Source organism: Aulonocara sp. 'chitande type north' Nkhata Bay, linkage group LG7, assembly GCF_057382095.1.
Source record: "Aulonocara sp. 'chitande type north' Nkhata Bay isolate Kocher_YH1m ecotype deep benthic linkage group LG7, A_spYH_male_GT1.1, whole genome shotgun sequence".
NCBI classification, from domain to species: Eukaryota; Metazoa; Chordata; class Actinopteri; order Cichliformes; family Cichlidae; genus Aulonocara; species Aulonocara sp. 'chitande type north' Nkhata Bay.
In genome coordinates, this window is record NC_141350.1 from 2,378,175 (window position 1) to 2,404,105 (window position 25,931).

The 25,931-nt window shown below is 42.4% G+C and overlaps 1 protein-coding gene across 1 annotated transcript in view; it reads left to right on the forward strand.

The window, feature by feature from the left end:
- cdh13 (cadherin 13, H-cadherin (heart)) overlaps positions 1-25,931 on the forward strand; it is a 423,814-nt gene that overhangs the window by 140,112 nt on the left and 257,771 nt on the right. Inside the window, exon 3 of the mRNA XM_086297939.1 lies at positions 7,684-7,895. Coding sequence (XP_086154065.1) covers positions 7,684-7,895 — 212 coding nt within the window. The remainder of the gene's footprint in view (positions 1-7,683; positions 7,896-25,931) is intronic.

Here is a 25,931-nt window from a genome sequence, read left to right on the forward strand (position 1 = left end):
GCACAGATGTGTCGAGATGATAGAAACATCTAACCAGGTAGTTAGCATGCTTGACTGACCTTTAACAGTCCACATGGGAACTCTTTGATGCTGCTTGAGATCAGAAAGTAGCTGTAGTTTAATTGGCTTTAGTCACCAGCACAGTGGACAGGGCCACACATCAAAGTATGATCAAGGGCCCTGGAACACTGTGCATAAAAGCTAGTATGCACAGACCATGCTTATTCTGACAAATGAGAGTGATACAGTCGTCTGATAGAATACAGTGGTTTGAGTAAAAGGACACACACTCTCTGGTTTGCAAAAAACACACATTTCTCTCACACTTGATGATTAGAAACTGCATGTGACATGACTGGATAGTTGGAGTGGCAGTAAAGGTTGAGGTGGGGGGTCTTAATCGTCGGCTAAAGCCAAGGTGAAAGCTGCTGCTGTCAGGACCCCCTAGCTAGCTAAATCCCTGCAAACTGTTATCTTGCTAGATGAAAAGCTAACGTCTTGTTACTATTGAGTCCTAGTGATGGGCCTTACACAATGCGCAGCGATAGGAAACTCTGGGGTAAAATGCAATTCAGGGCGTAAATACATTTTCAAAAGCAGCTCCCTCTCTCTAATGCGGGGTGATTATTTGAGAATAGCGTTCTCCAGAGGCCTTTTATGAGGCTGAGCATAGTCGCTCTGGTTAGACACGGCAGCTATCAGCTTAAACACACCCGTGCTGCCACCTTTGAGATTAGCCCTCAGATTCCCATCTCTTCCATCATGCAGACTTGACATTTAGTTACAAGATAGAAAATTGTCTTCACAACACCTCAAAGGAAAACTTTAGTACCTGACAGGGGAGGGGGGAGATCTCAATTATGTGGCTGAGTCAATGAAAATATAATGCGGGATGCCAAAATAATCCAGCATGAGTTTCTGCCTAGCACCGTTGAAAGACATGAAAATGAAGACATCAGTGTGGATGGTCCTTTTAAAATATCCTAAGCTAACTGGCATGATTGAATATGAGGTGTCTGCTTAGTTATTGAAAAATATCTCGCTTAATGGCAGAAGTAAATTAGAATGGAAACATGTTAAATCCTTGCACAATGCAAAAGAAATTAAAAAAGCCAGAGTAAGTTCAACAAATAGTTTGATGTAATGCCAACAAGTTCTAACATTAGCCTCCGTACTGCACATCTCATCCTGCTTTTCTTCCAGTTTGCTATAAAAAGAAAATAGAAAACAATTAAAACCAAGTTTTTTCCACCTCCCCCTGCAACAATGAACCAGTTTGAATTGATGTTAATGGATTTCACATCATGTTGCAAACCAAAAATATTAATGCACTGATAGTTTTTTGTTTCTTCTTTACTTAGTTAGATACTAGAGTTGACTTCCTTGGTAAGTGCATTTTTTTACATCATAAACCCAGTTCAATTTCATTTATACAAATCACAACAACAGTCGCCTCAAGGCGCTTTATATTGGAAGGTAGACCCTACAATAATAGAGAAAACCCAACAATCATATGACCCCCTATGAGCAGCACTTTGGCGACAGTGGGAAGGAAAAACTCCCTTTTAACAGGAAGAAACCTCCAGCAGAACCAGGCTCAGGGAGGGGCGGGGCCATCTGCTGTGATTGGTTGGGGGGAGATAAGGATGAAGACATGCTGTGGAAGAGAGACAGAGATTAATAACAGGTATGATTCAGTGCAGAGAGGTCTGTTAACACGTAGGGAGGGTAGAAGAAACACCCAGTGCATCATGGGAATCCCCCAGCAGCCTACACCTATTGCAATAAATGAGAACGTGGACGTTTTAGTGAACACTAATCGGACAGGCAATCAAGCCTAGAGTAACCCTGGTCTGTGATGAGTGGGTTTCTGGAACATTTGTTACTCCAAAGGAGAGTTTAGCCTGAAAGGAACTTGAATGTCAAACTTGAGGAAAAAGTCAAACCCCCATGACACCCTGCTTTTCCTCTCGAATCCTCAGTGAGGGATTTTGGTGACCCTAATCCATGTTGTGCACAGTTATTCAACCCTGAGCCAGAAAGAAAGTGGGGGTGTGGGTGCTGAGAGGGGTAAGTTGCGTTCTGTCATTGTTGCCTGACTTCAAAGCTGCCAGCTCACCATGCTCTCTTCTGAAATCCCCCCAAAACCTGACAACATTAGAATACCATCAAACACTCTCTGGCTGCCTTTGAAATGCCACTGACACTGTTTGGCGCTGCAATTTGCGGGCTCTAACGAGCGCGCCCATGTTATTGAAATAAATCTGAGGCTTGTAATGGGAATGGAAATGAACACATCTTTCATGCTTTGGATTAGAAGTGAGAGTTGAATATTGAGACAGAGCCTTGTTTCCCTCGAGAGTCAGTTGTTGACTTTGTAGCTCTCCGTAGTTGTCCATTGTAGCCTTGCCGTTTCTGGCATTTTCTTTTCCCATTCCCTTTTCTCTCCTTCTTCTCTCTACGTTCATCCGTCACTCTGCTACTCTCGTCTTCTTTCCTTCGTCCAGAGGGCAGAAAACGATTCTTTCCAAATGAAAGACTATAAAATGTCTGCAAGAAAAGGTAAAAGCAACCAGACTACACAGCCACAAAGGTTAAGTGTACTAATTGAGAGCTTTGATAGACTCAGTCTATTGATTTTAAAGTCACACAGGAACTTGTCTCTGTCCACTTGGTCATGGTGTGATGGAAAATAGCCGTACAGTAGAATGTAGGTAGATGAATACACAATGTAGTCTTCCAGCAAATTATTTGAATTACATTGAATTTCATGATATGGTGAAAACATGAACAATTAGAGACCATCTGAGGATGACACACACACACCTGCACACACACACACACACACACACACACAGACACACACACACACACCTGCACACACACACACACAGACACAGACACACACACACACACCTGCACACACACACACACACACACAGACACACACACACGGGATGAAAACAATACGAGCCTTGCTGTTGCGGCGGGTAATAAAAGTTTGAGCGCTTTCATCAGTGGAACAATACGTGTTAATTACAGCAGTGGGTTGCCATTGTACTTGAATTGAACAGCAGCCTTTCCCCTACTGCGGGCTAATCTGTATGCATTAGAACGATCACTTAGACTAAATGCAGTGAGACTCGTGTGTCGCAGTCAACACATCATTTCTAAAATTAAGGGGTAGATGCTGTTTCCAAGAAACTTAAGTGCCTGCATTTAGTCGAGTGTTTATCATATGACAACAATGCAACGTAACCTTGTATAAAATGAAGACGTAGGTCAAGGTCAGATTTATTTATATAGCACATTTCCAACAGCCGATGCTGCACAAAGTGCTTAACAATAACAATAAAATTAAAAACTACAGTGTAATACAATAATAACAATAGAAACAATAAAATAGAAGAATTGAAACAATACTAACTAATTCAGATAAATCCAAAATGCTTGGGTCATAATGTGTTAAAAGCCAGAGCGTAAAAGTGTGTCTTTAGTAAAGATTTAAATTGCTCAAGAGTTTGAGCAGATCTAATATTAACGGGGAGACTATTCCAAAGTCTGGGACCTGCCACAGAGAAGGATCTATTACCACGAGATTTGAGGTTAGTCCATGGAATGGACAACAATAGTTTTGAACTAGATCTCGTGGGTTTTCCTGGAGCATAGGCAGAGAGGAGCTCAGACAAGTAGGGGGGGGCTCGGGCGTTGAGTGACTTAAAAACAAAAAGTAAGAGTTTAAATTGGATCCTGTAGGGGACAGGGAGCCAGTGTAAAGAGGCTAAAACTGGGGTTATATGCTCTCTCCGTTTGGTACCAGTTAGCAGGCGAGCAGCAGCATTTTGAACCATCTGAAGGCGATGGATGGTGGCATGATCTAGGCCATAATACAATGAATTGCAGTAGTCCAATCTGCAAGTAAGAAAAAGGTGGATGATACGCTCGAAGACGTCAGCCGGAAGGTATGGCTTTATCCTGGCTAGCTGTCTTAGCTGAAAAAAACAGGACTGAACTACTGCACTCACCTGCTTATTCAATTTAAAAGAACCATCAATGTAAACTCCGAGGTTTTTTACATGTGTTTTACAATACGAGGAGAGGGTACCCAACGTGCTGTCGATATGATTGAAATTGCCAAAAATGACAACCTCAGTTTTGTTTTCGTTTAGCTGTAAAAAATTTAATGATAACCACTGTTTAACGTCGTCAAGGCAGCGTAATAAGAGCTGCGGTTGATCTGATCCTGATTTTAAAGGTAGATAAATCTGTAGATCATCCGCAAAGCAATGAAATGAAATGCTGTACCGCGAGAAGATGGAGCCCAATGGCAGCAAATAGAGTGCGAAGAGGGCGGGACCCAAAATAGAGCCTTGAGGAACGCCGTATTTAAGAGGAGCTAATTTGGAGTTGTGGGGGCCCATATTGACATAAAAGAACCTTTCTGTCAAGTAGGAGCGAAACCACTGAAGGGCAGATCCTTTTAGGCCAGCATGCGATTCTAGCCGTGATAACAGGATGTCGTGGTCAACCGTGTCAAAAGCTGCTGACAAGTCCAACAGTAAAAGGGCAGCAGGGCTGCCAGAATCCATAGTTAAGAGAATATCGTTAAAAATCCTTAAAAGTGCTGTCTCAGTGCTATGTAGTGATTTAAAACCAGATTGAAATTTTTCAGAGATCATATTAAAATCAAGGTGTGCCTGCAACTGTAGATAGACCACTTTCTCCAAAACTTTAGATAGAAAAGGAAGCTTTGAGATGGGCCTGTAATTAGACAGAACAGTTGGGTCCAGGTTTTGTTTTTTAAGAAGAGGCTGAACTACAGCTTGTTTGAAGCATAGTGGGACGCAGCCTGTAGTAAGGGACGTATTAATCAATTTCAGAATAAAAGGGCCAACAATATTAAAAGTGTTTTTGAGCAGACTCGGGGGAAGAGAATCAGAGGGGCAGTGTGATGATCTTAGGCCATTAACTATCGCGTAGAGGGAATATTTTAGTAGTACTGTAAAGTTCTTACACTCTTATTACAGAACCATCATTTTAGCTATATGGTTATATCAATGCATCAAAAAAAGCCTGAAAACAGATGAGTTCTGTTAAAATAATGAAAAATAATAATTTAAATAAAGAGTCCAGTCCTGCTTGCTTTAGCAGTATCTGTATCGCGTGGTTGGATCTGTGACCGTAGGACTCTTGGACCAGTTCTGTGGGTACCAAACCAAAAAAGCACCAACCAGATTCATTTGTTTTGAAGAAGTCTGTGAGCTGGCCTTTACTGTTGTGGCCTGAGAGACTGCACGCTGATTTTTCTTTTTCTTTCCCGCTGAAAAATTGTTGTCCATTGCACTTAATGTAACAGCTCAGTGCTGCTGTGCCGTCTGGTTCCATTGCTTCCTGCAAGACTTTAATTTGCTGTTGCAGAGAATGGTGGGTTTGCACTTACAACACAATTCCTCTCCAGCACGGTGCTAGAAAATAAAGCAGTGAATGTCAGTAAGAATCTGAAATTAGCAGCAGTCATGAATGCTTCTTTTCTGGTGAATCCCTGTCTTTTAAAATAATATATGCTGTATCCAGTAAATTACAGTTTAAATACCCTCACTGCTTATTCAATTAAAAAAAAGAAATACTCGACCTAGTTAGAGGTTGTAGGAGACTGTGTTTCATTTAATACATTGTAATGGGTAAAGACTGATGACACATATTTGGAAAGACACAGTTTTGACCCAAATTTACCAATTTATCAACCAACAAAGAACAAAAAACCACAATTAATGTTAATTAATGCTAATGAATTTTGTGAAGTGAGGTAGTGAATGATACCACTGAAACACTCATCCATCCAGCAGTTAGATGATGGTTTCAATGATAGGCAGAAGCTGTTAAATGGTTTGAATTGTAAATCAATGTGGCTGAAGCCAATCGAACGAACAGTCTGGTGCTGGGTGGATGAAGAGCGAGAACAGAGGCTGGCAGACGAATTATACCACACTGCACAGTAGCTTTGCCTGCACCGAAACCTAACACGCACCTCTCTGCGACAGTCGCAGCCCGCACAGTTATGCCGGCAACACGCATAGGTTATGTCAAAGGGTCTGCATAGATTCCAGCTTGAAAAAGCATTCAATTAAATGCTTCAGAGAGACTGGCCAGGTGCTCCCAGTTGAATTGATCAGTTCCACCAACCAGAAACCTTCGAGGCAGCACAGAGGAACAGACGGGGTCAACACGCAGCGCAAAGAAAAGTAGCGCTGTAAAACAAAAGTTTGCTTCGTTGACTTATTCATGGTCTCTATGGAATAAACAAGAGACTGGCAGTCTGACATATTTAATCACTGTTGTTGCACATAAACTGGTTTAGACAGCATTTAACATACAGACAGAGAAAGTTGAATATTAGGTTTAACTTTACAGAGAAAGCTTGTAGCCTCTGCACCAAAGCTGAGCTTTATCTTCAAAGTTGCTTTGAGAAACACGATGAATACGGTCTCATCTGAAGCCGTTTCTTCCTCAGAGCGATGGCCTCTGAGTCCCCATTGTGAGGGGAACGCACAGCAGTGAGGCTTTTGGGTGTTTTGTGAAAGATTTCCTTCATGAATAACTACAGAGTTCCTTATATGAGTTAAGATAAGCAGTGGATTGAATCACGTAGGACGCTGCCTGTCGGCATCCCAGAGAAGTCTTTTTAAGTCTTCTTCATGTACATTTATCTTTGTTTTAATTATGAATTAACTGGCTTTTGCAGACAACGTGTGAGTCCAGAACCACGTGACTTGATTAATAATGCTAACCGTACAGAATATTCGGAATCACATGATTCCAGTTCAACTCCAGTCCTGATATCAAACAGAATTTATTTTAAAGGAGATGATGAGACTTAAATAAGCTACCATGTTTGCTTCCATCGTAAACTAACCTCTGTTCAGTCATGTGCCAAATGCTTTCCTAACAAACAACAGCATCCACACATGCAGACTTCCTGCCCCTCTTCCCTCACTTATCCTCCCTAACAGTGGGATTCATTACAGGAGGCTGAGGTAAAGAGAAGGTGAAGGATGAGGGAGGTGAGGATTGTCAGGGGTGATGGTGGGGGAGTACATGGGGATCATGTTGCAACACCTAGGGGAGTGTGTGAGAGAGATAAAGCGAGGATGAACATGATCAGAGGGGATAAAGCTCGGTCGAGTCCTCGGCAGTAACTCCCTCAGTCAGAGAAGGCAAGCCCACATGTGCACGCAGAGGTGACACTTCTCTTCTGTCTCGTGTCTTTTGTTTCTCAGCCCTGCAACTACGTGCCACCGTATTCTCTTTAATAAAACAAAGCGTACCACGAAAGCAAGTCAGAAACATTAATAAGCCGGCAACGCGTAGCACGCGGTGAGTCATAAATATTGCAGCTGGCTCGTATGAAAAGAGATCAGTGAGTTTATTGTAGCCTAGCTGACAGAGCCTTGCAGAACATCCCACTCTTTCTTCGGGGTAACTGTTTATCTTCAGGGCATATGTTTATATCTGAGAAATGCAATTGTTTTTTGTGCATTGTTTGACGGCTCCTTGAGCTCTGCACAGTGAGGGAATACCTCAGTGACTCGGAGTTTCATGGGGATTTTTCTTCTTATTTATGATGTTTGCAATTTGTTTGGATTGATGCAAAAATACATACGGCTCTCTGTGTGCTCCTTCCAGTTGAGTTTGATGACTGTGCGGGGAATGAGGACGTGACGTTTGGTGTGTCGGATCCCGGCTTCCACGTGGACGGGGATCTGAATCTGGTTCCTCTGCGAGATCTTCCGCACAGCGAGCCGGTCCTCTTCATCCGCGGCCTCAGCGCACGTGCAGATGACCTAGCGCAGGTGGACATCATAGGAACACGTGGTCGGTCAGCAGAGACACTCGGGGTGAGTAGAACTGGTGTGTTTGTATGTTCTATATCAGCTGTCATATCTGAAAGGGTTATTTTTGATTAAACTTGGAAAATGTTACTGAAAAGTAGCGAAAGCAGGCACTGTGATCAAATATCAAAGCTCCTGGGAAAATAAGGAGATTAACAAGCTGTTCCTTAACCCTCTCCAGGCAGGCGTTGCCGATTTGCAACAGTTAAACACTAACAACCTGATCACCCCACATACATATTTTATGAGTTTTTTTTACTCAGAAGTACCACTGCAGGACTTGGTTGTGCATTAGCAACGAAAAGTTTAATTTGAGCCTGAACATGTCTATTCTCTTTCTTGTCAACCATTAAAGGTGACTGATTCACTTCCATGTATTTATAGTAGCCAGGAGCTGGTTGGCTTATTTTCCACATAGACACTGGGAACAGAAATAAACAATTATCTTTCAGCACCAGTAAAGCTCGTAATTATCACATCATAAGTATATCTGGTTCTTTAGCAGTTGAGTTGTTAAGTACACAACTGCGATATCTCAACAACTTGTATGTTTAAGTGGGTGTTGATGATGTGACATTTCTATGAAAAGCTTCCAATGGTCTGGCTGATTTCACGACGCACTCAGACGCGTCAAACCAGTGTTTGAAAAACTGTTGTGCAGTAAATTCTTCTGTTTCTTATTAATGTCAATATTTTTCCCTTGGTCCAGATAATCCAGCCCTGGGTAACATAAAACCTCTGCTAGTATTGTTGTCAGTGCCGTGCACTTGTCATGAGCCTTTATGCTTTGTCCCAAGTGCTGAATACTAAAATGACTGACATGTTAGCAGCCTCCAAATGCCATGTAAATACAAATATGAAGGTAAATAGTTTGCGGTGTGACAAACAAAGCAGTTACTGGATGTCGACTCAGTCTGACTATATTTTGTGTGGAAACTCGATTATTAGCAGGAACTGCATTGTGGTGTTGGATGAGCTTGTGTAATATAATCATGTCGGGCTCTATGGAATAAACAAATGGTTGACCGGTGACCCTTTGGAATTACTAGTGGGTGGATTTTGTTAACCTTGGGCAAATCTATGCAAGCTCTTTTACCTTTTGCAAGGTTTTTGCTGTGAGTTAAGATAAGTAGCTTCTGGCTCTTGCAATAAATTATGCTCGTGCAATACTTTTATTAATGAGACAGTTAATGACCATAACAGAATCAACCTGGGAAAGCAGCAGACGTTCATTGTGTTACAATGCAAAACCTCAGTTTGTCACTATGAACACATTTTAGGAAAAACAAAAATGACAAAACAAGACTGAGACTGTCTTGTTTTTATTTTGAAATTCTTTGTGCTGAGGTCAAAGTCAGCTCGAGCTGCTGATGTTCCACTTTGAGGTGTCACACTGTTATTCAGAGACATGACAGGGATCTAAACCCAGGCATTCACACATTAGTGACCTTAATTGCAAAAGTAAAAAACATTAAAAATTCATCTTCATTCATCATGAATTTGAATCACTTGTAAATGTGAGGCCTCCTCATGCAACCTTAATTATCAACGATTAGCATAATTGCAACCACACCAAAGACATCACGCATCGTCGTTGAGGAAAACACCCACATCCTTATTCTGTTTAAAGCGAATGCATGCTACTTTTAGTAAGTACAAAGTGGAGTCTATCCCAGCTGTCTTAGGGTGAGAGGCAGAGTACACCCTGGACAGGTCGTCAGTCGGTTGCAGTTCTGACACATAGACACAGACAACCATTCACACCTGTGAGCAATTTAGAGTTTCCAATTAACCTAACCCCACTAACTGCATGTCTTTGGACTGTGGGAGGCAAGAACATGCAAACTCCACACAGAAAGACCCCGGCCTGAGGGTGGAATTGAACTCTGGACCTTCCTGCCGTGAAGCAAGCTAACCACTGTGCTGCCCTGTGCAACCAGAATATAAAAAATATGTAACAAATCCGCTCTGAAAAGGACTAGAACCGATATTTTTAGTTTTTACACATGCTCCACACGCGTTCTGAGTCAGTTTGTTTAAGCTTTCATGAATATGCATGCGTGCATACATCTCTGTTCATGTTCTTCAATCATTATTTGTGCATAAGGTCACATCAAAATAGAGTGGAATGAAAACACTCTGCAAGGCAAAGCAAACAGCTGCGGTTTTGCACCAACTTTCAGTGCAAAGAATTCCACTGGCCAGTTTCCGTTATTGGAATTTGGCCTGTAAGCCTGCACCCCTACGCCGAGCTTGGTTTCTCTGCAAATGTGTCCCTTTGTTTGTGTAATCTAGAGAAATTTGTTTTTGCTGAGAGCAAATTGACTGCCTTACAAAACTCTCTGCACCTGAATACACACTATTGTCCCTCATTCATATTTCTGCATAGACCCCAATTCTCCCCCCACCTTTGTCCAAATATGCAAAGTTGATTAGGGAAACTTTCCACAGACTGCAGGTATAGTTGGTGTTTCGCAGCCTTTCCAGAGATCATCTGTCTTTCTCCTGCAGTGCTCAGAGTCCTGCTGTTACCATTTCTCCAGCACTGGCTTAATGAATATCCCCATCCCGTTTGGAATGATGTGGCTCTCATTTGTTTGTGTCCGCTGCCGTCGCTTATTTGGTTAGGTAGTCCACAGGTGTTACTTTGGCAAGGCATTGTGGGAGGTGGGAGTAAGTTAATTAATCCTTGGCAAGTTATTTGTGGAAAGTGACGTTCCTGGTGACTAATACAGTATGGCTGTGTGGTTCTGTGTGAGTGAATGTGCTCTTCAGTTTCTGGATCTCTTTTAAATTATTGTTTCAGACAACAATAGTTGCGTTCTTCGTCCAAATACATCAAATAATGTGGATTTTTTTAAAACTATAACTATTATTCATTACTCTATTATCCATGATTGTGATAACATCCTTGATGTAGCATCTCAATATGCTGCAGCCACATGCCAGTTTACACGTTATTGGTCGTGGTGTAGTTTATCTGCGACTGTGCATGATGGCACAGGTCATAAGGAATGTCTGCATGCTTGTAGAGTTGCGAGATGGATTGCAGGTCGGCTAAAATCTCGATCTTTTCGCTGCTTCTAAGGTGCGTTGTATAGACACTTCAGTTTGGCTGGAATGGGATCAAATAACAATTTGCAAAGTCCTCAGGCTTTATTCATCTCACACACCAACACCATCGCAGCTGTTTGGCTGAATAGGAGTTAACACAGTTTCTTGCACAGTACTGATGATCACGAGTGTTTGCAAGCTGGTCAAGCAGAGTGACATTACTTTGAGCTTGTCGTGTCTTTTTTCATCAGGATTCAACATTCATTTTTTTTTTTTTTAATAAATAGGACAGGGGGAATGAATGAGAGAAAGAGGGGGAGAGAAAGAAAGAAAACCAAAGGGGAGAAGAGACGGTGAGAAGGGGGGGGAAGAGAGAGAAAAAAAAAAAAGAACTCCTGGGTCACCTGTATGGAGAAAAAAAAAAAAAAAAAAAAAAAACAAACAGAGGAGACAGCAAACAACAAAGAGCAACATAATAATAGAGAAAACAAAGCACCATCACAATAAACTAGCTAGTCATAGATATCAATATTTACTAAGTAATAAACGATATTGTGCAGCACGCAAGATAGACAGCGCACAGTGTGCTTTGAGGCAGCAGCCAAGAAAGCTTTAGTCCGCGTCTGTGAATACCCATGTGTGCATACCTGTGTGGATCAGCATGCTTGCATTCCAAAGGTTTCTCCATGTAATGATCTGCTAGGGAGCGTGGGGGGGCCACAGCCCCGTCCTCCAGGGTGTGAAGCGGGTATGGAGGAGATCAAAACTCCAGACATCCAGAGGCCCCCAGAACACAAGAGACCAAGGAAGACCAACAGAGGGGCAGCCGCGCCACTGTCCCAGTAAGAGCTGAGGAGAGTCCCAGATGAGGGCTCGCCCAGCAGCCGCGGAGCAGAAGTCAGGGGGAGTTGCAGTGACGCGCCCGTGAGCTCCGCCGGCCCCCAGCTGTGCCTGAGTGACCGAGCCCCAGGCCGAGAGGCCGGGGGCACCCCACCTCCAAAGGGGCCCGAGCGAGCCCCAGGCTCCAGGCCCCGACAAGCGGCCGCCAAGGAGTGAGCCGGTGTGTACCCGGACGCCCACCCCCAGACACAAAGAACCACCAACACACCGACACCTGAGGGAGTCCGCCACCGGCAGGGGAAGTGGTGGTGGGTGGAGATAGGCCTCCAAACCTTGGAGGGCCTAAGATGTCCCCAGAGAGGTGGCGTCTGATACCCAACCTGACATATAGACACAGACATACAGGCACACATAGACACAAACATCCATTCCCACCCTCATGCTCTCATATGCACTTACTCCACACTCAACCAACGTGGAGACAGACATAAAGAGACGCTGTACACACAATCACACTCCCCAAGCGTACTCTACAAACCGGGTCTAGGTACCCTTGCCCCTGGAGGGGGGAATTGCACCCAGACCCAGGTGGTGTTACCCTTTTCCCTGCGGTGGGGAGAGGCAGACCACCCCGACTCCGCAGCAGCAGGGAGGCCCCACACCCCAGACCGCAGTCGGACGGCCAACTCCTCCTACTAGCCCTCCCGCTCCAGCAGGCCGCAGAGAATGGGGGTGGGAGAAGACTCCAAACCTTCTCCAAAAAAAAAAAAAAAAAAAAAAAAAAATGACAAAGGATGAACTGAAGCTCTGCCATCACGTAATGTCGCATACTGCTGTTTCTGATGTCATTTAGAAAAGAAAAAAAAAAAAAAAAAGGATTCAACATTCAGAACTGTACAGAAATACACTTTATTAAGCGACTGAGCTGCAGACTTGCATATGTGGTCACAGGGAGATGTTTAGACCACATACACTGATGAAGGTTTAAAAGAGCTTAACCTGCCTTTCTGATACAAGGGCAACTTAATCAGAAGCGGCAATCTTTGTACCCGAGACCCAAAGCAAGTGAACACATCACCCACTTCAAGAGCCTCTCCAGCAAGAGTAATGACATGGGCTGATCTATAAGCCAAGATATTCTGAGGCTATGTCTACTTGATTGATAAGGCTCTGTAAGTGAAGCTATTCTGCATTTAGACCTCCTATAAGCAGAGTCAGAAGGGGACTGCAGTGATGCAATGACTGAGCTAATCATCTAGTTTTCTGTTATATGAAAGACATTAGGAGACAAGACAGCCTCGACTGACAGTCTGGATCTCACATGTGGACATGGCATTTTGCATGTTGTCGTGGCTTTGCAGAATGTTCTTCGGTGGGGAGCCATCCGCTTTCCACATAGATTCCCAGTGTACCCTGTCAAAGATGGCTGTAAAACGACTGCAAGGAAGCTCCAGCTGGTACAAATTTTACCAGAGCCAACATATCCCTCACTCTAAGATTCAAGCCTTCAGGAGTCGTCAGTAAACGTCCGTGAAAGGCTGAAAAATGTCCACACGAGAGGCACTCCAATGAAACTCGCAGGAACAGCATTTCACCGTTTGCATCTACACCATGCAGTCATCACAGGGATGTCATGGTAATTTGGGGCTTTCCATTATTTCTTTGAACTGTACTTTTTGCAGGGTGGATTGATTGTACAGCGTATATTTTAGTGACTTTAAAAATACAAGAACTTGATGCACAAGTTTAAAATTAATCCAAATTAATTTTAAACTTGTAGAGTCAAAAGTGTACTTACACTCCCACTAATACTTGGTTAAATGTCCCATAGCAAACTGAACCTCGACCAGATGCTTTGGTAGCCATCAACAAGCTTCTGGCTGAATATTTGTTTCCTCTTCTTGGCAGAATTAGTAGAGTTCATTTATATTTCTTTCTTGGCATATACCCTGCTTTAAGCATAGTTCTCAGATTTTCAGAGCAAATCTAAAATGATTTCAAACTTGTGCACACAATTCTTATATTTTAAAGTAATTAAAGATGCATGATGTACAATCTTTCCCCCATGAAAAAGGAAACACACAACAAAAACATTATAAGGCAAAATGTATGATATTCATGCCCATGATGTGTGGCCTCCTATCACCACTGTAGGCAGGTGTAGGTGGCAAAATGTGTTTTTAGACATCAATAGTACCGGATACTGCTAACACACTAGTTTCGCAACTGTTCAACCTAGATTTCTAAAACTTTACATGTTTGATCAGGATGAAGATCAAATCTGAACAGCAGATATGTTTGTTTAGGACTCGACTGTGACAAAATCTCACAGTAAACTGTGACAGATGTCACACCTGTTAGCGCTGTCATCCTGAGGCATATAGCCTCAGGCTAAATGCTAGCTAATGCTAGCATTTAGCATGCTACCATTAGCGTTTGTCTCACAGGACGTCTTTAGCTAAATACAAACTCTGAGAGTAAAGAAAGTGTAATTTTTAGAGCCTGGGGTCACGGTGGTCTCAAGTCGAAAAGATCTTTGTAAAGACTGCAAAAGTGTAATTTCACCAAACAACACATTTTTAAGAGGAATTTAAACAAATGATATAGTGCATTATAACAGTTTTATGCTTTTGTTCACTTTTCTTTCATGTTTGCTGTGTTACGCCCCAGTCTAGGGGTACAGGAACGCAACATACGTTTGAAAAGACTGCCCCGCCCTGGTCCCCAAAACCATACACAGAGGGAAACCAATTCCTTGGTGAATCGTGTTTTATTATCTACACTGCAAAAATGAACCTCCAGGGTGAACAAAGGCCAAAATAACAAACAAAACAAGCTAAGTCAGTAGGAGGTGCTATCTAAAACCCTATGTGAAATCAAACATCAAACAAAAGACAAGCGCTACACCTAACTCCCTAACTGAAATAAACAGGAGAAAACAGTGCAAGGAAAAACAATACGGCAGCTCACCCCTTCTGTTGCAGTGCTATTTACAATGAAAGCTAATATACACACTATATACAAAACTCAGAAAAGCCGCAAAAATCACAAGCACAAACGTCTCAGGTTTTGGAGGCCAGGGTCAGGTCTGCTGCTGCTGTCAGTGGCTACCCCGGGACAACTGCTGGTGAGGGATTTGAAGAAGATCACATGGCCAGGGGACCAATCAGCAGCCGTCAGCTCATCCACTCCGGGACCTGCAAAGACTTAAAGGCACAGACAACAACAGCCACCAAAACAGATTATGGACAGGGCCATAACAGCTGTAAAATTCTATTAAATAGTAATAAGGAAGTTTGGTGTCTTCAGTTAAGTCCTTTATCTTTTCCTGGAAATAGATACTTTACTTTACTTAAAATAAACACAGAAATAAAAGTTAACTATTAATTGCAGGCATAGTTACAAAGTTCATGGATTAAGCAGTGGGTAGAGAGGAACAAAGATTAAAAAACGTGGCAGAGGAAGGCGTCTCTGGTGAGATAGAGTGGTTAAAAGCTCTCATTATTTCAGTATCAATTAATCTGCTGAAGCTCCTCAAGCTCTGGGACTGGTATCATCAGAAAATCTATTGTTCCTTTCTCTGTCCATATCCTGTAGTCCCCCCACACTCCCCACCCGGTGCTTCCACCCTGTCTCAAGTGGCCCATCAAACACATGTTCTGAGCGGCAGCAGCTTCTAAAGAATCTGTAACTAAGTCATGGCATATTTAAAAGCTTGTTTCAATGAGCCAGCGGTTTGAATTGTGAAACGACTGTTGACGACATTGTGCACTTGGATGCCGAGCCGTTCTTAAATCGTCCTCGTGGTAGTCGAGCTGCCTTGATGCCTCTTTCCCGGTTTTCAATTACTGCACCAAAGAAGGTGTCTTTTTGTCCATTTCCGTTCTGAAATCTCTTTGTTATGCTCCTGTTGAAGTTGGATTCTGTATTTTGTTTCCTGTCTAAAGCAGAGCGGAAGCATTCTTAGGTGAATTTATTGGCATAACAAATGCCGTAGTGGCAGAAAATATTGGCTGGTGATAATTGATAAGTGCTAGGAGCGAAGGTGTAGAGAATCGTTTTTTAATTCCTCAGTGCGGCCGCTGGCTCGGTGTAGCGCAGACTCAGAGGGGAAGAAATAACTGATGAATGATTCCTATTATGAGCGAAACTTCTGAATTCAATGACTAATTTATTCCCCTCATTTTTGCAGCAGATCAATATGTGAATTAATGGAAGAATGCATTTCAATTTAACAAATGCACGTTCCGAGATATGGACTATTTTTTATGTGTATTATTCCTGGGTGTTTTCATAATGCTGAGCAGAACAACAGTTATGCAGAACAACAGTTATGTGGACCATTTTCTTGCCTTCAGGGGGCATAAACAGGCACCATTCAAATGTAACAACTGATAACAGGCAAAATAATCCGAGTCCAAAAGCCTATTTATTTTGCCTTTGTTATGTTTCATCCATTTTTCGTGCACTGAATGAAATGTAATACTGCATCCTGTGCAAAATCCTCATCAGGCAATGGCAAATAGATTTTCTCTAAGCAAGCTTCCAGTGTTCAGTTAGGCTTTCTGGGAACGACTGTGATGTGACATCCTGCAACCGCAGCACAACGGCTCACATTATACAACACGAATAATCTTCTCTCTCTGTTTCCGTCCCACTCACGCTCTCTCCAGCTCGTTCAGTAGCTGTCATTTGTTAATTCTGTTTACTGCCTTTGTCTGTTTTCTGTCTCTTTTTGCATTAGTTCCTCTTCACCCTCCATCTCCGCTGAAGTGCTTTAATATGTCTGCTAACTTACAGATTTTTTGTTTTGTTAGCTTGCATACGTAGGAGTGAATGCTGAAGAGGAAAACCTAACGTAGCATTCATTTACAAAAACAGCAAGATGGTCTCTCGTGTTCACATTTTTGAAAACCTGCTGCCTAATGGTGTTTTGATTATCATAATTAAGCAAGCTAACTATGAAGCACACAATTTTTCAACTGGTGATCATTTTTCAGATAAACAAACCATTGAATCATTTTCAAGGCCACCCGTGAGGTTTATCTTCCAATTTAGTCCAGCTCCTCTTCCATCACGACGGTAGTAATTCACTATTCATTAAAGGAAAGCAAGAAAGACTGGAAATGAAAGAAAATAACACAGATATGTTGCATTGCTTTCGTCTCAAGCTATCAAAGGTTTTGAAAACACCTGAGAATGTTTTGTTTGAATTAATTTGTAATGTCTCTCACAGGAGTAAGACTAATTAGGTGTATATTTAAAACAATCTTGTGCCTGGAGCTGTCTTTGGATGGCCCGTCTCCAATTAGAGATACAGCAGTTATAAAGGTCAGGGATATAAGCAGGTGATTGTACAAAATTTGGAATAAATTCTAAAGTTAGGTGACAGCTGAAGCATAGTAGCTAAAATTGGATCAAGAAAATGTCCATAGGTCTCTTAGAAAAAAGTCAACGGTGTTTTTCTCTCGTGATTGGCTGCGATGAGAGAAACGTCTGCCTTTGATAAAGTCCAGCAAAACATGGATCACCACACTGACGACTTCTTCAGCTCAGAAAAGATTAACAAAGACATTTTTTTAGCAAAAAGTTTAAAGAAAGGACACTAGTATAAAACTGTAATCAACAGCTATTATTTTTTCTTGCTGTATAAAGAAAAATATAGAAAATTAGACATTTTTCTACATTGAGACGAGTTTATAAAGTCCAAGCATGCTGATTAGTAACTTGATCTGACATGCTCGGGCCATCAAGGGAAGCTAAAGTGAGCTAGTCAAAGTGAATCTATGAACACTCAGCCGCAGGAAACGACACCAGGTGCTAATCCTGTCAGAACTGGAAGATTAGGGCTACAATTTGCACAGACTCATTAAAAATTCAGAACAGAGCACTAGAAAATGTTTCCTGACCAGATGAGTCTTGGCTTCTGTTCCAACATTCACGGATTCATCGTGCCTGGTGTCAACACTTCAGGCTGGGGTGGTGCTAAGGCTGCGGGGAATATCACCAGAAGCAAAATCACTAAAATACGGTAAATATGGTCATATCTGAGGTAGTAATACTTTTCTAGTTGCCACGGAAATGGACAACATCCTGAAGAATGTGCATCAGATCTCTGATTGATCCATTTTCCCATCAATTAAATATACATCTGATATCCTAATATTTAATCTGCTGAATATCTCTATTTTAATATAATATTAAGTTTATCTTTGAGATATTGAATGTTGATGCACCAAAACTAGACATCCCACAGATATCAGATATTACAAACATCATCACATAAACATCATCACATGACTGATTAGGCATCTGTCTTCTTTTTCGATCCTCTTTTTTCATGTTATATTCTGCAGTGTCCAGAAAATCCTCCCCAGTTTTGATTTGCATGCATCTCTTACCTGATCTCACCACTTTGATTAACATTTTGGTTTCTGCACATTGAAACTGTTTTATATGTAGGACTGACTGAAGGGCGAATATGCAGAACTGAGTTACTAAACATTCAACATGATTTTTATTTTTTAACCACAAAAATCCCAAAACCTTAAAAACCCATAAAAAGCTGTTGGTTATAAAATAGTATATACAAGATATCAGATAACAAAACTAATTAGTCCTTAAAAAGAGTTCATTACCTGAACTTAATCATGGTTTCTTTGCACGCTTTGAGCTGCTTAGTACGAAGCATCATTGCCTCTCTCTGTATGGTTGTTAACCGTGCATTGAAGACCACACTGTACCTGTTATGTGACTGCTGCTTTCTGCATGAAAGCTCAGATCTTCTCAAACTGGTTTATTGAACATTACAATCAGTTCACTGCATTCAAATGGCATCCACAGTTACCAGTTATCTCAGTCCAATAGAGCAGCTTTGTGATGTGGCTGAGCAGGAGATTCATTCATCATAGTTGTGCTGTCGATGAATCAGCAACGACTGGAACCTGCAATAATATGAGCCATTGTCTGGCCTTTCAGTATGGAGCAAAATCACGAATGTTTCCAGCAGCTTGTTGAAGCTGAAGGCAGTATGGCGTCCAATCCAGTACTAGTAACACGTGTGCCTAATAAAGTGGTGTATATGTTCAAAATACAACTTTCTAATTGTCTGATTTGCACAGCTCACCGATGAAATGCTGCACATCAAATTACATACTTTTACAGACTCACTGCAGGCATTAACCTCGAGATTCTTTAGCATAATGCTGCGTTATTGATTTGGGGCTTTGCTTTGTTTATCCTTCAGGCCGTTGGGGTCCAGAATGGAGTGGTTCATGTGATGCTCCTAGCCCCTGGGCCGTATTTTGCCCCTGTGTGCATTAGTGTAGTTAGCCTAAGCAAAGCAATGCAGGTTCAGGTTAACAGTACTTTGTTTGCACTCTAATGTAGCTGTGGTTTGCAGTAGATGAGTCATCATTTAAATAAAAGCCACACACGCACAGATGAGGTAGGCAAAGAACAAAATAATGAAGGAAAAATTCATAAAACCTTAAAAGCTATGTTTGGTAAATCAGAGTAATAACTGCTTTTTGTACTAAATATCGTCTTTGTTGCTTTTTGTTGTCCTTAAGCGACATTGTTGCCAAACTGCAGCAGTGATGATGTGTCCAGATTAAAAAACAAAAAAGAAGAAGTAGAGATCTGTAGCTATGTACACCTTCATCCAGGATACAGGGTGCAAACAGGGATTCTTCTAAGATGTATCTAAATATATACAGAGTCGTAGCGCCGGCAGCGTCGTTGACCCTTCTAGATTTAAAATGAAAATAACTGCCTCCACGTCGGGACACTTTTCTTCTTGGGCGACTGTGGCTCAGGGGGTTGGGAATCGCATTTGTAACCGGAAGGTCGCCGGTTCGATCCCTGGGCTCTCTGTCCTGGTCGTTGTGTCCCTGGGCAAGACACTTTACCCTACTTGCCTGCTGGTGTTGGCCAGAGGGGCCGATGGCGCGATATGGCAGCCTCGCTTCTGTCAGTCTGCCCCAGGGCAGCTGTGGCTACAACTGTAGCTGCCTCCACCAGTGTGTGAATGTGAGAGTGAATGAATAGTGGTATTGTAAAGCGCTTTGGGTGCCTTGAAAAGCGCTATATAAATCCAATCCATTATTATTATTATTATTATTCTTGCAGCGGTGGAAGCAGCAGGATTCTTCACACATGTAAACTGCCAAAGTTAAGCTGTGGCAGGGACTTTGATGCTTTTACTGAGGGAAGTATTGCATTGGGTCTCATATTTGGATCACAAATGCCCGAATCTTGAATAGGATTCACTAGAGCTGGGCGATATAAGATTTTTTCATATCACGATATGCTTTTTTCATTTCAGGCGATATCTATCACGATATGAGCCAAATAACTATATTTGTAAGATTTAAATGTGCCGTTGCTCACAAGTAAAATGTGAAATAATCAGCAGGTTGTTTTGATTTAAATATTTATTTCCCATAATAAGTTCAACAGGGTAGATGTACTTAAAATGAGGCTTCAGTTTAGGCAAAATAAAGGCAAATATTACAAACTACACAAAAGGCAGCGGCTAAAGCGTTTAAGTTTCAAAATAGAACAAACGAAACAGACTAAATTGTCAATTCCACTTAGAAACAAAATATTAATTTTAAAAATAAATCTTAGGTTATTTTACAGAAGAACAGACAAAATTGACTAACTTATTTGTGCACACCACACTGAGCCATCTAGATGAGGGACGTGGGAACTATGTGAGAATGCTGTTTATAGACTACAGCTCAGCGTTCAACACCATAGTGCCCCACATCCTTATGGATAAGCTCCAGGATCTGGGATTCAGCACATCCTTGTGCAGGTGGATTCACAGCTTTTTGACTGCGAGACCACAGTCGGTGAGAATAGGGGATGTGTACTCTCATACCCTTTCACTGAACATAGGAGCCCCCCAGGGATGTGTGCTTAGCCCTCTTCTTTATTCCCTCTACACCGCGGACTGCACGGCCAGATACCCCACTAACTCCATTGTGAAGTTCGCTGACGACACAGTGGTGGTAGGACTCATCTCCGGGAATGACGAGAGGGCCTACCGAAGCGAGGTGGACGGATTAGCAAAGTGGTGTGTGGCAAACCACCTCTCCATGAATATCAGCAAAACAAAGGAGATGGTGATTGATTTTAGGAGACAGAGAGGCGAGAAAACTCACACCCCAATTCAGATCAATGGAAACCCTGTGGAGAAAGTCTCTAATTTTAAATACCTCGGTGTTTATATCAACGAGGACCTTAATTGGAACACACATACGGACTTCCTCATCAGCAAAGGCAGACAGCGCCTCTATCATCTGAGGCATTTAAAGAGGTTTAAGATCTCCAAGAACATCCAGAGGAGATTCTACACCGGGGTCATTGAGAGCATCCTGTGTAATAACATCACGGTGTGGTACGGGAACTGCACAGTACAGCAACAGAAAGCCCTGCAGAGGGTCGTGCGCACAGCTGAACGCACTATGGGAACATCTTTACCAACACTGCAGGACATCTACGCTGAAAGGTGCAGATCCCGGGCCATCAGGATCACTAACGACTCCAGCCATCCCGCTTACAAACTGTTCAGGCCACTGAGGTCAGGGAAACGCCTCTGTAGCCTGAAAACAAGAACTGAAAGGTTCAGGAGGAGTTTTTACCCACAAACAGTGAGACTCCTCAATCAAAACACAAATCGGACAACATGATGGACAATTCCATACACAGTATATAATTTTCTTTTGAGTTTTATCCTTATTTTTATTTGTATTTTATCATATACATCTGTATTTACGTAAATACGTACACTATAGCTCTTAACTATTACAGCGTAATATTTTGCACGATATTATACATTTTTATACTTTTATATAGATATTTTTTTATTATAAGTTTAGTAAGATGCACAGTCGGGGGGGGAGTACTTTTTAGCCGGAAAAAACATTTCACTGTGTGTTGTACTAGTTATAACTACATGTGACAAATAAATAAAGAATTGAATTGAATTGAATTGCTTTGGAAGCGCTGTCTGAGAGAAATGTTTATGTCCAGGGAGTTGGTAACGAGGATCCATTACCTTAATTAGCTGCTTGAATCCTTCATTGTCGACCGTGTTTATTGGTAGCATGTCTTTAGCAAGACAGTAAGCTATGGCATTCGTTATGTTGCTATGTCTCTTAGCGTTTTTGTCACATGGTAAGACGCTGGAGAAAGCCGACTCAATTGACTGTTGCTGCTTCGCAGGGATTCCCCTGGTTGTTTTCGACGACGAATTAGCGCTTTCAGTCAGAGTGAGCGTGCTCTAGTGGGTGGCACCGCTTCAGGTGATAAAAAAGGTTTGTTGTATTGCCAGACTTTGTGCTTTCGGCACAATTTACAGTGCGCGTTTGTCAGACTTCAAATAGCCGAAATACCTCCACACTACGGAACCTCTCTGGCCTTTCCTTTCGACAATCTCTCCGGCGTTGGAACCATCATCTGTGTTCTCTTCGGTAACCCGGTCACCCAAGCTCTCAGTTAAATTTTTCTGTAGTCGTTACACTCATTTCCTCCATTACCCGGCCACACTTCGGCTGGCTGCTTCCCAAACAAATACACATGTGCGGCTTGGCACTTGAGCTGTACGCAACAAGTCACGTGACGTGACGCTGCGGCTGTGATTGGTTCGGCTCTGTGCTGCTTAATTTGTATTGGCTGTTCTTTTTTTTTTATAAGAGAGATGAGGTCTATCGCAATAGTTTAATTTTTCTATCAAGAAAAAGTTATTTCGCAATACATATCGTTCTATCGCCCAGCTCTAGGTTTCACACATTTCTGCCTTTAGCTTTAATTTCTCTGTAAAAGGAACCAAGTTTGGAATGTATTTATGAAGTTACATGTGGATTTTTAATAGTGCACACTCCATACAAGTATCTGGAGATGAGCTTGTACACACACTCATCTCTCTTTCGCACCATTAATTAATTCTGCTAATTAAATACTGAAATAGGCATTAGTCGTTAGTGCATTGCTGTATTTTGAATAAGCAAGGGGAAAAGTGTTTATGGTTTATTAGTCATACACATTGTGTTTTAAGGGACGCGTAATTGGGCCGGCATGCCGATTTATTATTTTCTGCATATGCACGCGTACCGCCGACACCAACATAAGTTAGCTGATCTGCGTATTAGGCGAACAGACTAATTGTCTGGCTTTCCTGCATACAGTATGCAAGAGTTTATTCCACACTGAAAAGTGTAGCTCTTGCCTGTCACCAGTGGCTGATGGTGGCCTTGATATTATCCATTTCTCACCAGGTCTCCAACACATTGTCAGCAATGAGTAATGACACGTCTCAATATAGCACTGAGAGTGAAAATGGCAGAATGGACAAGGACACGACTTTCCTGCCACAGTAACTCTGGGCTCGGATGACAATGACAAAGGTTCTGTCTTTCTCTCCCTCACACACACACACACACACACACACACACACACACACACACACACACACACACTTACTACGGTGCAGCATATGTGTACACGTGAACACAAACTCACACTTTGTTGCCGAGGACTAATCAAGCATATTTTTTCTTGTCGTGACTCTTTCAGATCAGCACGCTGAAATGCCCTAATGATCATGTGAAAGGCAGATAGGGATGCAAATGTGTTAAGGCTGCATCAGCGTTGATGGTGGAGCAGTAATTTACGAACACATCACCACGCTCTAAGAGCACAATTTATCACACATGTATCAGGAAAGCAAAAGGAGAAAGTGAGTGTCACAGTCTGGCGAGGGCAGACTGTATGAATTGAGAAAAGGACCCAAAACGCAGACTCCAAGGAACAGGGAACAGAACTTGAAATGTTAACAAAGGCGAGCCGTTTAATATGGCTGGTAGAAAAGGTACAAACAAAGGGCAAGGCAAACTGAAGCAAAATTAACACAAACCTAAACTGGGGAATCTAAACAAACAATAAGAAAAACCTAGACAAGAAACTTGGAAGCATGGCATGGCATCGGAAACATGGCGTGGACAACAGACGACCTGACAATCACACACTGAAAACAGAGGACTTAAATACACAGGAGGTGATTAGGGGAAGTGGAGACACATGAGGAAACAGCTGACTAGGATAAACATAATGATGCACAGGCAAGAGAAAACTAACCGCATGAGCACAGAACACAAGACCCCTTTTCAAAATAAAACAGGAAACATGCAGACGTAGACACGACAACCAGAACTTGACAACGTAAGACACAGACATGAAACGCATGAAGAGCAGGGGAGATTTAACATGGTTGGAAACGGATGGGGAAATAATAAGAACTAGAAACACTTAGGCATAATAATACAAACTTGATAACATAAGACACGCAGCATGAAACACGAAGGGTGAGGGGAAGCTTAAATACAAGAAAACACAAGGAGTCTAATAACCAAATGAACTTAGATAACCTAATGAACAAAATAAACTCAAACTTAAAACACTGGGTCAAAAGACCCAGGACCATGACAGTGAGAAGAAAAGCTATAGTGAAGTGAGAGGAAAGAATGAGTGAGATGGGCATAGTGGCAGGTCTAAAGGTGCGAGCGAAGAGAGCAGAGCTGCGAGTTTTCTTTCCCAGAATACCCCGTGGTGAGCCATTCCCAACTCGGTGAATGTGCCGCTCACCCTGCTCGCGTTCCACCTGCAGAGCATTGATACATTTTAAAGCACCATCGCTCCTTCTTCATAGCCACTGTATCTCAGCTCAGCGAAGGCGTGGATTTGACAGCATGATTTATCTTAGCCTTTACTCTTCTAACCTGCCACTAAAAATACCTCGTGGTGTCTCTTTGCCTCGCAGCTCCTCTTACCCATCTTCACAAATATCACACAGCTGTGCACGATGGGATTGATGCGTTCATCCCGAGGCTTCGAACTCCGGCCAGATTTCTACACGCAGTGCTTAAAAGTCCATAAACTTGCTTGTGCACCGCTCACATAAATATACACACACACACCACTGACTGACTGTAATCCTTCATACTTTTGTGCAGTGTTCTGTTTAACAGTTTTAGGTCAGGTTTTTGATTTCTCTCTTTGACATTTCAAAGGTCATCCCCCAGTGGATTTGATAAGAGTGGCCATTTCAGAGACCACTCGCTGTGTCTTTGGTTTGTTCTGGTTGGGTTGTGTTTGTGATTACTGTTTCACTGTGTGCTTTCTGAACTTTGTAGCTGGGGTGGTGGAGCGGCGTTGTGGTTAGTGATGTGAGTGTTTGGCAGATGAAGCCAAATCATTGTCTACGAGTGGCTCAGTTTTACCTCTTCTGTTTCCATCATGCTGACAGAGGTGAAAGCAACAGCATGGTTACTGTCAGCTGAGAAGCAGTGTAAGCGTGCAGAGACCTCACCTCAGCGATCAGGCACAGGATTATGACTGCGACAGGTGATGTGAATAACACTGATTTATTTTCTCTTCATCGTGGGACCTGTTATGGGTGGGAAACATTAGGGGGCAAGTGAAGAGAAAAGAAGCTACACAACTTCAGATCTAGTGGAGTTTATCTGGTTTGTGGCGGTCCGAAGGAGAAACAATGGCAAACAGTGGCAGAGTCGTAGGTAGTCAAGGCAGACTGATGCACAGGAATCGAAGGCTGTCCTGTGTGGGCTGATCTGACAGATGAGCTACTGTAGCTCAAATCTTCCCCCAAAAAAAGTTCTGATAGAAAGGTCACAGAATACACAGTCCATCACAGTTTGTCACCTAAGGGGGCTGCATAGCCAAAGGCCAGTCAGGGTGCCCATGTTGACTCCTGTGCCGAAAGCATGGACCAATGGAAGACTGCTGAATCGCATTTTCTTTGACATCATGTGGATGGCCAGGTGCATGTGCATCACTTCCAGGGAACACGACAAAGGATGCAAGCCAGCGAAGGCAGTGTGATGCTTTGGGCAATATTCTGCTCTAAAGCCTCGAGTGCTGCTATCCACGTAGATGTCACTTTGACATGTACCCCCTACTTAAGCATTGTTGCAGACCATCTACAACCTTTCATGGAAACGGTATTCACTATTGGCTGTGGTTCCTTTCAACAGGATAATGTACCGAGCCACAAAGCAAAAACAGGAATGGTTTAAGAGCACAACACGAAGTTTGAGGTGTTGATTTGGCTTTAAAGGATCC